Source organism: Zootoca vivipara, chromosome Z2 (assembly GCF_965207765.1).
Source record: "Zootoca vivipara chromosome Z2, rZooViv2.hap1.1, whole genome shotgun sequence".
NCBI lineage: Eukaryota > Metazoa > Chordata > Lepidosauria > Squamata > Lacertidae > Zootoca > Zootoca vivipara.
Window position 1 is genome coordinate 23,169,710 of NC_142585.1, and position 14,209 is coordinate 23,183,918.

General features: G+C 42.0%; 1 protein-coding gene across 1 annotated transcript in view; it reads right to left on the minus strand.

Annotated features, from left to right (window-relative positions):
• Positions 1–14,209, minus strand: part of TENM1 (teneurin transmembrane protein 1) — a 371,047-nt gene that overhangs the window by 40,602 nt on the left and 316,236 nt on the right. The window contains exon 23 of the mRNA XM_060270166.2: positions 13,968–14,122. Coding sequence (XP_060126149.1) covers positions 13,968–14,122 — 155 coding nt within the window. The remainder of the gene's footprint in view (positions 1–13,967; positions 14,123–14,209) is intronic.

Below are 14,209 nucleotides of genomic sequence, written 5' to 3' on the forward strand. Positions count from 1 at the left end.
GTGTTCCCTGATCAGAGTTCAGAGCTACCTATGTTTCTCTTTGATTAAAATGAGGAGCAGCTGTTCATGGAAAAGTGTTCCAATTATAAACCAGGAAAGACTGAGTGAAAGTAGGGGTGGGGTGGGATCTAAAATATGAACTGGGCACTTCAAGGTTGAGCAGAATGATGTTTTTCCCTGATGTCCAGTGCTCAAGTGTGTGCCTTTGCATTAAACTCAAATAGGAAGATGTATCTCTTAGAGTGAAAGGACACTGCTTTTAATCAATGTATAATTTCAGAGTTAAGCAAGTAGGTCTGGATAAAATTTTGGCTGATTTAAGTTAAACTACAACACTTTTCTCTATTCCCCCCTTTTTTATTCTCTTGTGAGTTTGTTGCTGAAAGGTTGACATTGCATGGTCCCACTGTGAGAGTTTTGATTTCAAGAGAGACGGGGCTGGGTGGCTCATTTTTTTGAATGTCCCAAAAGTATGTTCGTGAAATTAGAATATAATGTTTCCTTTAAATAATATATTTTCCCCATTGTAGGATTTTACTTTGAAGCATTAGAGAAACTGAGAAAGGAGGAAAGTTAATTTGCAACCTACATATCTAAGCCAAAAACCAAATGGTTTCCAGGTGGCTCTTCCTGGCTTGAGTATAATTTTTGACCTAGTTTTGATAAAGGAAGCAGAAGAATTCAATGATGAAAATTAAAGGAAAAGGAACAAAGAGGGCTCAGAAGCATTATGTAAGTCATAATTAATAAAGGCCTAATTTTTAATGAGGAGTAATATGATTCAGCATAGATATCAGAGAAAACCAAGCAGTGGTTGGAGATTTAAAATGAGAAAGGTTTTATGTTAGGGAAACACACAAAGAAGTAGAATTTTCTTTTTTTGGGGGGGGGGAGTTGAGGCTTCTGTCTGTCTGTCTGTCTGTCTGTGGATGCTTTCTTACAGCTTTCCTCTCCCTATACCAACAACACTTTTCCTGAAAGCATGCAGATCTTAGGAGATAGGAAGAACAGAGTGGCTGGGGGAACCCGGTCAGATGGGTGGGGTATTAATAAATAAATAATAACTCCCTTTTCTATTTTTCTTTTCCCTAATCCACATGAATAATTTTTGCTTCATCATTAAGTGGGGATTTGAACCTTGGGCTCCTCAGCCCTAGGCCTTGTCTGCACTATGCATTTAAAGCAGTATCATACCTCAAAGAGCCCTGGGAATAGTAGTTTGCTAAGGGCCCTGGGAGGTGTTAAGAGATCCCTATTCCTCTCACAGAGCTACAATTCCCAGAGTTCCTTGGGAAGGGGGATCAACTCTCAAATCACTCTGAAAAAGCTGTAGCTTTGTGAGAGGAATATGGGGTTTCCTAATAACTCTAAGCATCCTTAACATACTACAGTTCCCAGGATTCTTTGGGGAAGTCATGACTGTTTAAAGACATATGATACTGCTTTAAATATATAGAGCAGGTGAGGCCTAAGTATGATGCTTTGAAAACTTACCACACTGGAATAACTGCTTGCTTATATCCATCAAGCAATTTAGCAGCTTCTTACTCATGCCTGTTGTGTGATCTGTGACAGCAAACAGAGTGGGTACAGAAATGAACCAAAGTGCTTAAGGGTCATTATTTTCCTGCTGTAATTAAGGCTTTTTTGAGGGGGAATAATTATTTGAGTGCAAAAAACACCACCATTAGTGCAACATGGATACATTTTCCCATTGTGTCCGTATGAAAACACTGATGGCAAACAGAATTTATTTTCCTCTGACATTCAAGCATGTTAGTTCCACAGCATCCCCTATTAAGGTGGGCAAATTATTATCCTTCAAGCAACTCATGCAAATAAGCAAAAACAAATCCTGTCAGGCAACATCAGTCACAATTTTTCCATAACATGCTTGCCGCTGTTCAGGTTGTCATAAGCAGTGTGAGCAAGCTGAAAATGCTGGTCAAGAGTATAATACAGTATATTATTATTTCCACAAGAATAAAAATGTTTGGAAAAGAATATATTCTGACATAAGACGAGTGTTGCTGGTCCCATATGAAACACATCAAATATGGGTGATCCCTCCAGGGTGCCATTTGGGTAGTCCTACTACTATGAGCCCCCTCTCTGGACATTTGGACAGAATCTTTCCCTTTGGGCTCCTTTATCTTTATATTTTGATTGTGAATAGAGGGGTCGAGCTCCTTCCTAATCTCTCTCTGTTTAGACTAAGGATCCAACCTAATAGAATTTTCCTCTGGCAACTTGTGACAGTAGCTGTGAGGAAGGCAGAACCTCCAAGCTGGTCCAATTTGTCTGCAGGCAAATTCCTCCATGGCTCCAAATACAGTGACAAAGTAACTCCACAGCAAGGTCATGTACATGCACTAAGGTAAAGGAACGTGGATGCTGCTGTGGTCTAAACCACTGAGCCTCTTGGGCTTGCCGATCGGAAGGTTGGAGGTTCGAATCCGTGCAATGGGGTGAGCTCCGGTTGCTCTGTCCCAGGTCCTGCCAACCCAGCAGTTTGAAAGCATACCAGTGCAAGTAGATAAATAGGTACCACTGTGGCGGGAAGGTTAAACGGCATTTCCGTGCGCTCTGGTTTCCGTCACAGTGTTCCATTGTGCCAGAAGAGGTTTAGTCATGCTGGCCACATGATCCAGAAAGCTACCTGTGATCAAACACCGGCTCCCTCAGCCTGAAAGAGAGATGAGTGCCACAACCCCACAGTCGCCATTGACAGGACTTAACTGTCCAGGGGTCTTTTACCTTTTTTTACGTTTTACATGCACTGCCCACTTTCTGTTGGGCAGAGCCAAAACATGCAGGGTGAATGGGTGGAACATCTGTTGACAATTGCCAAGCTGACCTGAGTGAAGCCAGGCTTCAGTTAGGTCTGCCACACACTACAGTCCCCTAGCTTGGCCATGACTGGCCAGTTCAAATTTTGAGGTCCTGATATTCCCCATGGCCAGCCAAGGCTGATGATACCACCAGCTGGTTGCACAGGAAGTCTTTGTCCCACCCCTTGACCCACACAGGGCCACAACTGCTGCCACCTTTCCTGCAGAGAGACATTTGAAGAAACCTGCTATACTGTACTTAGATAATTGATGTTTTAACAAAGCAAGGTTAATGAGATTATTATGCCTTAACCTGCTTGGTTACAATGGGTACACAACAAAATTTAGAATACTCATTAAATGATTAAATTTGTCCTTTTCTTTTTTTTTTTTAACATACTTTTTATTAATTTTACAAAATACAAAAAAACAAAAAAACGGTACATACTTAAACCCCTTTTCCACCTCCTTCCTACCCACCCACATGGGTCCTCCCCTGCCACAGAAGTATCCCATGTTTGTGAACAGTCAGAAATGGTCCATTTTATGCTTGGATTTCTGTCCTCCTCCCCCTCCCCTGACCCCAAAGCCCCCCCCTGCCACCAGGGAGCTCCAGCAAACCAGGGCAGTACGCAGGAGGACATCCATCCAACCATCTATTGTTATACCAAAAAAAGAGAAAAATAGAAATAGGAAAAAAAGGGGAAAAAGAAAGGGCGAAGAAAAAAAAGAAAAAGAAAAAAACAATACAAAACAGAAAAATTTTTCTTGCATTCATAGTTGAAAAACCATATTTTATGGGCTTCCCCTCCCCCCCTTCCCCGGTTTTCATCCCTTTTTTATCATCTGCAACAGTTTCTTACTTTATAAAAATACACCTTTGTATCTTATACAACTTATAAATCAATTGTTAACATTTTCATCTAATATTCAAATCACTGAAAATTCAAACTCCCATTTTCTCTTCCCGTGCCTAATTTTTTTTTCTCCCTCTATAAGCCTCCATATTTTCACATATTCCAAAATCCATTCACTTTTAAAACTATAACTATTCTCAATTTAACCTTACATCCCCGATTACCGGCTCCACCCCCCCCAATCCAGCAAATTCCAAAATCAGCAGACCAGTTATAAACCTGTTAATCCATCCTTATAATCACAACATCACTTTCCCTTCACCCCACCCCCTGTTTACAGTCTCTTGCCATCCAGGTCACCATACAGGACCCCTGAATTTCTTCTCTTCTCTGCATATTTTTTCCTTCTTCCCTGTGGGCGTTCTGGAGTTCCAATAATACCAATCGTGCCCCCCTCAAAGGCAGGGCACTCCATCCAACTTTTTGTAGAGTAGAGTCATCATTTTTTTCATGGTGTGTTTCATTTTGTGTTGAATCATCACAGTCCTCATCTTCATCTTTTCCTTCCCCATCATTGTCATTCTCACATTGCTCTTTTTCAGTGTCAAAAGCTTCATCTCCTAGAAAATCATATTCCGCCATCACCTCCTGAAATTTCTGCTGTAACTCCTGTCGTCGTGTCTCCTCTTGACATAACTCTATTCTTGTTTCCCACATTAAGGTCAAAACAGACCGCTGGAACTCAGGGGAACACTTTTTTGTTGACATATTTCAGTCCTGCCAAGGTCAAAACTTATCACGTGGGGTGGAATATGATCACAGTTTATTTTCTCGACTCCATTTTAACAAGCTGGCTGCATTCTTCAAGTCTTGTTAACAATAAAGTTCGAACTCACATTTCACAAGCACTTAAGCCAAAAAAGAAATTCCACAAAGTCCAGAAATACAAAGTGAAGTAAAAATTGACTTATAAATCCTGATCAACTCACTGGATTGCCTGGGCTGCCGGCTCCCGAGGGAAAGAAAGGTTTTTCTTAGGCTTTACCTCATTGCTGCAGGGCAGTCATAAACCACAGTCTCTCTCCCCTTTTCACCCTGCATCAAAGGGGATATTCTCTTTGATGCCTTTGAGGGATCCTTTTGAATTACAAATCTTCTGTTTATGGCTTCGGGTTTCTATTTACTGTCTCTTTGTTGCCGTGGGGGGGGGGTGGCTTCCTCTTTTCTCCCCTCTCTCCCAGACCAAATTGTTTTATAATCCAAATCGTGAGGTTACTTACAGTCTTTTCCAATCGTTTTATTTTCGGAAGAATCCAGCGCTCTCCGCCTTCGGCTTGAAGCTTCTCCCTGCTAGAATAACGTTGCCGCTCAAAATGGCCCCCGCGACTTCTACCCTCCTCGCTCCGGAGCTCTTATTAGAGCTAACCGAAGAGTTGGGGAGTCCGGATTGGGTCTGTGCCGAGCAAATTGCCCTCGGGACGCCCTTCCCGAGGTTCTAAGGGGCGCAGCGTTGCTCTCGCTGCCCTCCCCACTCCTAGCAGAGACGGGCCGTCTCGGAGACGAGACGAAACCCCGCCGATCGACGCTGGCGCTGAACCCGGAAGCCTAAATTTGTCCTTTTCATCCAGGGGATTTTCTTTAAAAATATTGCTATCTGGCATTAAGATGAATGTGGCTGAGCTCACCATTCTGGCAGGTGGTGGTGATATTTTGAGAGGAAGATGAATGGGGCGAGCCAGCTGGAAACAGATTCTAGTCCTTAAAGACACCTGTTTCACACACACCCCACACACACTATACATATTTTAAGGAAACTATGCAAGGCTAGTATATTATAAAATCCCAGGCTTTTCAAAACTGTTGATAGGGCCACAGCTCAGTGTTTTGCACGCAAAAGGTTCCAGGTTTGATCTGTGGCTTTTCTTGATAGGGCAGGAAAATATTCTTGCCTGAAACCCCTGGAGAGCTGCTGCCAGTTAGTGAAGGCAATGCTGAGCTAAGTAGTTCAATAGTCTGACTTGGTGTAAGGTATTCTGAACGGACAAGGTCAAATGGATGAAATATGTTCTGCCTCTAATAGAAGACAATAACATATAAAATAATAATAATAATAATATTTATACCCCGCCCATCTGGCTGGGTTTCCCCAGCCACTCTGGGCGGCTTCCAACCAAATATTAAAAACAGTACAGCATCAAACATTAAAAACTTCCCTAAACAGGGCCGCCTTCAGTTGTCTTCTGAAAGTAGAATAGTTACTTATTGCCTTGACATCTGCTGGGAGGGCATTCCACAGGGCGGGTGCCCCACCCCTTAAGATGCCAAAATCAGCCCTCCCAGGACCTGCAGCCATTGGGGGAGGGAAGGAACTGTGATATAGATTCCTCAAGCATCTGATATGACTGAGCCATGATGCAAAAAATGTTCAGTATAACTTCCTACATTCAGCAACTCAGGGCTAATTTTATTCATGAAGTTCATGAATAACCAAGGAAAATATATGGTTAACTCATGTATGTGGCACCAGTGGCCCTTCCTATGTCGCTGGATTCCAACTTCCATCATCAGTGGCTATGCTAGCTGGGGCTGATGGGAGTTGGAGTCCAACAACACACAGAAGGCCTCAAATTCCCGATCCCTTGGTTATCTGCTCAATGAAGAAACAATAATCCTTACTTTAAATTTAGAGATAGAAGCAAAACAAAATAAAAAAGGCCAAATCTATGCTTAATTATAATGTCAGGAGGTAACTAACGCAATGCATTTTCTTGGCATCACATTAACAACAAACAAGGATCTATTGCAGCACGTATTATGATAATTTATTCCATAAGATCAACTGGAGATAAGAGGAAGGGGGGAAAGTGTCTGATGCACAGTCAATATTTTTTCCAGGCAAAATGTCAACTAAGCTAAGTACTTCTTCCCCAAAGTAAACTTTCTTTTCCATAGGATTAACTCATTTAAAACAACAACAACAACAATGGAAGAATATTATAAAGAAATGAATCTGGTATCATAAAAGTGCTCATACTACCATTAAGACTCTCCAGGCAAATCAGGAAGGCGAAGGCAGGTGGCAGCACATGATATCAATTACTATTATGCAAATTGTTTGAACAAGATTCCTGATGTCTCCTTGGTGCTTAAATCTGTGAGACTACTGCTGTGCTGAAATCTGTCCTCCAATTTCTTTAAGGGTTTCCCCCTTTTAACTCTGTAAAAAAACTTCCATTTTTCTGTCCATTTTCCATTGCTGTGGCTCATCCCTGTGACTGCCCCCACCCTGTTCTGACCCATGACCTATTCTGCCCCCTCCTCCCCCCGGCTCATCCCTGTGACTCCCCCCATGCTGTCCCGACCCATGGCCTATTCTGTTCCCTCCTTCCCCCAGCTAATCCCTGTGACTCCCTCCACCCTGTCCCGACTCATGACCTATTCTGCCCCCTCCTTCCCCCACCCCTGGGTCATCCTTGTGATTCCTCCACTCTGTCCCGACCCATGACCTATCCCGCCCCTCCTCCCCCACCCCCGGCTCATCTCTGTGATTGGCCCTATCCTGTCCTGAACCATGACCTATCCCACCCCCTCGGCAGTCTGCAAAGCCGAGCCGAGATGCTGTGGAGAGGGAAGGTTTCTTAGCTGCAGTACCAGTGTAGCCATCGCTAGAGGGCACTGCTTTGCAACCTCTCCTGTGCTCCCAGCATCCCCGGCTGTCTGAGTTTTGTGTTCGGGAACAGTGGGTTTTACCTGCTTTACCTGCCATAGGTGTGACATCTATCTATACAAACAGTATGCAAACCCTTGCATATCCGCATGTGATGTTGTGTCCAAATTTGAACGCAATCTGTCCAGCAGTTTCGGAGAAAAGTCAGGACACACAAACATGCCCTTTTTACATTAAATATATATAGAATAGATTAATTAATGCAGAATTGTAAAACAACAACAACCTGGGGTGAGTGGGTGGATTTTCAATACAGTACTATATTAGACACATCAATATGAGTGAAAAACAAAACCACAGTTTTTAATTACCTGAAGAGTTTAAGTAGTGAGTTTACCTAGGTCAGATTCTTCTACTAATATAGCAATAAGTGGGAACAACGATTTCTTTCTAGGTGGTTCATAAGCCTGGCAACACAAAAGCTAATAACAAATGTCCTTAGGTATCTGTCACCTACATATTTTACACAGTTTAAATACAATAAATTATGATAAAAAGTAAGTCTAGAGTGGCAGACTAGGGTAATATCTGCTGTTTCCAGGAATTCTTCTTGTTGTGAGTGAACTGAGAGTTTGTTTGAACCATGGGTGAGAACTCAGAGGCTGAGAGGGGGGATGTGTCAGAAGGAAAATGAACTATTTATTTATATATGACACTGTGTTAATGCAACATATGTATATGTATTTTTTGTAACATTTTGTTTAAGTGGTCTGCTGCTTCAGTTTTCTGCACACCACTTTGTGATATTTTTTAATATATTAAGTGGTAAAGAAATCAATCAATCAATCACAAGCATCCATAATTCAGACCTATACATAAAGCAAGGAATGTTTTCAGATGTAAAAATAATTAAGGATGGGAGCACTGAGTTTCCCCCTTCCCCCTGAACCATACCTGCCAAGTCTCCTGTTTTTCGCGGGAAACCCCCATTTTTAAAGCCGTTTCCCGTTGTTGTCCAGAATGGAGGAATATGCCGTAATTCCCCCAGATTTTCAAAAACTGGGCAGAGCTGCACCGGAAGTCGCTTCTACGCGCGTAGAAGTGACTTCCGGTGCTGCTCTGCCCATATCTGGGCACCGGAAATCGGGCAGCCCTGGCACCGGAAGTCGCTTCTACGCATGTCTGAACTCCAGAGGCTAGCCTGCCAGGCAGTTTGGGGCAAAACACACTTACTTTTCCTGTACCTGACTTCATATTTAACATCAGGTACGGGAATCTTCAAGCCTCGGCTAAAATGAAGAATATGGAATGTACTCCCAAATGCATTCCTGCTTCTTCCTTTGAGTAAAAAAAACACTCTTGAATTTGGTGATTTCTTCTGTTGCGCTGCATGGCAAAAAAACCCAGTAATTATAGCAAGACCTTGTAGAGGAAGATCCTTTGCCATGCTGACCTGAATTCAAGCTGGCAACACTTGTGCCACTCCTGCAAAGGAAAAATGTTCATGCGCATCTTCCTTTGTAGGGGCTTGATGCAAGCAACAATTAGTAGTGCAGCTGATATCTACCAAAAGCTTTAACCAGAGCTTGCTGTGCCACTTGACACCACCCAGCTGTCAAAATAGGTTGTACAACCTACCCTGTTTCTCCGCAAATAAGACATAGCCATAAAATAAGCCGTAGCAGGATATTTAAGCATTCAAGGAATATAAGCCTTACCCCGAAAATAAAGACATAGTGATCGGCGCAGCAGCAATGCCTGCTGCAGCAGCAGCAGGAGGAAAAAAATAAGACAGCCCCTGAAAATAAGCCATAGTGTTTTTGTTTTTTGTTTTTTGAGGAAAAATAAATATGAAACGGTGTCTTATTATAGGAGAAACATGGTTATGTACAACATGCTCTGAACACACTCGAGGCTTCCTTAATGTAGGGGCACCTCTATCAATGAAACCCCCCCCCATTAGTGTTAATGCAAATGTACCCGAATATACTGGGTGGGCAGAAGGAGAATGGGAAGGGGGCATTACTGGGAATGGTTTATATGTGTGGAATCCAAATAACATTTGACCTGCTAGGCAGGTAGTGGCATTGGCTCACCTTTAGGTGGCTCTCATCTGCTTGCAAACTTATTCAAGAAATTTTAGCTTATTTCTATTCCACCTTTTCCCCAGAACCGGGACTTAAGGCAGCTCACAAAAATTACAGCTAAAATACCCCTAGCTAAAGCCATATAAAAATAATAATCAAACTATCTATGGAATTAGTCCAATATAAAAACATATCTATTAAAATGCAGATAGTTTTTAAAAACACAAAACACTATTAAGGGTCCTCTCCTTTTAAAAGAAACCTGCTAGAATACAAAATTCTTCACCTGCTGGTGGAAGGACAGCAAGGAATTGCAGCTTAGGAGGCTGAGCTCACCGTGCTTGTTGCTTGAGACTCAGAGGATACAGGTTTATCTTTAGCAATTGATTACACACTATGTCACAGCTAGGGATACCTAAAGGATTGGGTGATAAGATCTGCTTCACTGTTCCATCAGGATATATCTTCTACTAAGTTTTATTCTTTATTGATACAAATGTCATGTGTTAAATAATTTTCCTTCCAGGAGGAAAAAAAAAGTCAATAGATTTTGGGATGGTAGGTGGGCAAAATTGTTGGTGTGATTAAAACAAAATTAATCCTGTTTTTTTTTTAATCATTCTCTATCATGGAAACCTATGCCATAGAAAAACTATTAGACTTTATGGTGGCTCGAGCCTGATCTCTGAAAACAGACGATTTTAGTTATAAATAAATAAATATCCTTGTCCTAAAACTGATTGTTTTGTAACAGCACCAAATAAAGAATACTGCAATAATTGTTTGCAAGTCAAATGTAAGAGCTTAAGGAGCATTTGAAATTGCCAGGGCTTTGTGGAAGGGAAGAGGGAGGTGGGACCCAGCTGGGGAACCAAATGGAAATGAAAAATATTCTTCTGACAATTTGTTTAAAGCCAATGTTCTTGGTTGAAGGGTATGTACTAAACATTATAACATGAACATTAAAGATGGAGCAAGGCTAACAGTTTATCAGCAGCTCATTATTTAGTGCAGAAATGAATCAATTTATTTGACAGGCAGGTAAGAGTCTGGTTCTCTTGGGGAAACTACAAGAGATCAGAACAATAAATCACAGATGGGAAAGCTGTGGTCCTCCAGATGTTGCTAGACTCCCATCTCCCATCTGCCCAAGCCAGCATGGCCAGTGTTCAGGGATGACGGCGTTGTTGTCCAGCAACCTGGGAGAGCCACAGGTTCCCCATCCAAGCTATAACAGAACAAAAATCTGTTGAAAGTTACCATTTCCAAACAATCTGTAGCCTAGGCCACAGACCTCTTTGATCAGAGCTTCCTACTGGGTGACGGAATAATTTGACTGGATTGCAAATTAACACTGATTAAACTTTTCTTCTCGCACATCAGCATGTCAGATATTTTTAAATCATACACAAGCAAAATGTGAGTCTGATTGCATGCGTTCCATAGCAATTAAAGTTGCTTCAGTAAGTTTGAAAAGTTATGACAACACTTAGCACCTGTTGGACTAATGCTAAGGCAGAAGTCTCCACTAAAAATGCAGTTTATGTGAAAAAGGATATAGGTGTCCCAGAGGATAGAAAGCTGAACATGAATCAGTAGTGTGCTGTGACTATTTAAAAAGTGAACACATTCTTAAGCTATATTATCAGAAACATCATCTCCAAACAGTGCTATTTTTCGAATAAAAAGGCCCTGTTACCAGACCATATGAAGCAACAGTTCAGTTCTGTTCTGTTCTGTGCTAGTCAGGCCACAGTGGAAGCACTTTGTCCAATCCTGGGCACTAAATTTTAAGAAGGATGTTGACCCACTAGAGGCAACCAGGGCAGTGAATGGCTTGGAAACTGCACTATGGGGGTGTCCAGAAAAGGATCCCCCACCCCGGAACCTTCATTATGTCTGCCAATGAAGCACAAAGCATCAACATATGTTTCACATACAATAAAGAAAGTCATTACAGTAACTAACATGGCCCATGTACTCTTCTTTCACTTGTTGGTAGTTGCTGAATTGGTGTGTGTTGGAATTTGCAAATGCTCACTTCATAAGGCCATCTGGGTCATTGCTGGATATAACAGAGCTTCAGCTCTATTGACAGGAGCAAGCCAGCAGGGAATCACATTGTGCATGATGGAGTTAACTCTTTTCCCCCCTTTTTGCTGTTGGTGTAATTGTAGGTATGGAACTGTATTGAATGTATTGATGATATAAATGGCAATACTTTTTTATAATAAAAAAACTCTCTCTTTTTTTAATAGCAAGAACAGGATCTGCACAAGCTTGGCAGTGTGCCAGGCCTAATAAGTACAGAGACTCTTGCCCCATGGATCATTTGCTGAGACTGAAGGCCCCTGCCCCTCTACAGTTGTTTCCATGCCCCATATTTCGTCTAGCCATTCCTTCAGTTTGTAATACGTTTTATCTAATTTTAATATTTCAATTTTTAATTGTTATACCTCACCCTGGGATGAAATGTGGGTAAGAAATATTAATCATTATAATTTCCAGGGACTATCCTGATGAGCTCCCTGCACTTCAAAATCTGGCACTTCGTGAACTGGTCTAAATTCAGCCCATGTCAATTTCACATGGAACGGATGTCAAATGAGATGGAACATTTTAGCATTTTAAGATGCTTATGATGTCAGTGATTCAACGTCAAAGGAAGAATCAGGAGCAAGCATTAAGTGTTGTATTCAAGCCATGGCTGCAAATACCCCTGCCAAAAGATGGGCTTGCAGTCAGCGCTGAATTTAAATGAAAGCATTGCTTTCAACAGAGACCAGCTACTCAGCAGCTCAGCTCAGGAGCTCCTGAGTGGAACCAATACCAGGGGGACTTGCATCTGGTGCCAAATATAAAAGGTGCCAAATGTAAGTCCCACTTGCACAACAATAACTGGGAGTGTGTTCTAAGGCTTCTGATTGTTCCTTTGCAGCTGTAGCTTTACTGCCATACACAAATTAAGCCCACCAGGAATCTCAATTTGGCCTACAAAAACTGTGTAGGCAGATGGTTTTGGCTGAGGGAAAAAGTCTTGTGGGGCCAATTAAGACTCCTGGTGGGCCTATTTTGGCCCATTGGTTGGAGGTACCCCATCCTCGTTGTAACCATGCTAAAAATATAAGGTAAAGGTACTAGATGGACTAAGTCGAGGGGGCTGCACTGCCTGCCATGATGCTCCTGGGTGCTGTTCTATGTCTTATTTTTAGCATTTAAAGCCCATAGCAAGCTGGGACCAGATTACCTAAGGGACCACCTCACATGTCCCTGCCCAGCAACTGCACTGCTTATATGAGGCACTCCTGAAATAACTGCTTACCCTACTGATGTGCTTAATTTGTCCTAAAAACTGGGCTTTTAGTGTTGCAGCTGCAGCCATCTGGAATTAATTGTGAGTTGAAATAATGAATAAATAATGGCTTGACTTTTTCTGCTTGGATCCCGTTCCCGTTCCTGCCGATTTATAGCTGCTGGGTGTAAGCTGCGTTCCAAAGTGTGGGCTGCTGTTGTAACATTTAGTTTGGCTTTTCGGCACAGTTAGCAGGGCTGCAAACCTGAGTTGACTATTTGTCTTAAAATAAAAAGGCCATTTTAATGCCACACGAGGGTCTCATTAACTCTGCTAGTTTAAATACTTCACAGCTACCATGCAATAGCACGGCTCTAGCCATTCCTTTTATTCAATGGCAACAGCTGACTGACCATTATGCTTTCTGTAATGTTTCTATAAAGTTTCATTTATTAAGAGGCTGTTTAGTGCGCCTGAGTTTATTTGGTTTTTAAACATAAACGGGGCGGGGGTGGTGGAGGATGCATTTTGGATCTCTCAAAGCCCAAGAGGAAATGAACAGCTCCAAAGGGCCACAACTCTCGAGATTTAAGAGTTATTTCCCTCCATCTAATAGGAAGGCAGTATCCTTCATTAAGAATATTATCTCTATGTGTGCATGCCAGATGTTCTGAGACAGCGAATAGAAGTGTCACACTAGAGGCAATCTTGAAACAGATTTTTGCAAATACAGCATTTTTAACACAGCATTGTATTCTACGAGCCGTAAGTAAATAAATACATAAACAATTGCAGACACATACAAAAGCAAAAGCTTATTTGCTCAGCTTAGGGTTTGTCCACACTTGCCCCACTTGCCTAGAAAGCATGGGTCTAAGTAGTTTTCCATTTGGCCCACTGCTTTCCCTGAGGAAACACACTCTTTAGCACTGAATCGGAACACATGTCAATAAATGGAAAACCCAATTGATGTTTGCTGCAATTCAGCAGTAAAGATTGAGTTTTCTCAGGGGGAAGTGCAAGACAGGCAGAAGGCCGGATGAGCCCACAATTCCATTATACTGATGATCTCAAAGTAAGTTTTACAGGCTGCTGCTGCACAACCTAAAGAAAGTTGATTAAAACCACCATGCTTATTCAAATGGTGTCCTTAGCACATGTAATTTCTGCAGACCAAAGGAAATTTGTTTCCATGTGGAACAGCTGCAACATATAAAAACGATTAGTGTCTACCTGAGTGATGTCCATTCCAGCATCACAGCTCAGTGGCTGGGTTGACGTGAGACCATTTGAGCCTATTAATGTTGTGATCACATCATTTCCATCAATCTTCCGAATCATGGTGCCATCAACAAAGTAGATGAAGCCGTGCTTATCTACAGTAATACCTATTGGGGAAGAGGAAAGGAGATTAAGCAGGAAAACTACCAGGGACCAGAACTATAAATCAGTGTTGGGGGAGCCAGTGGCTCTCC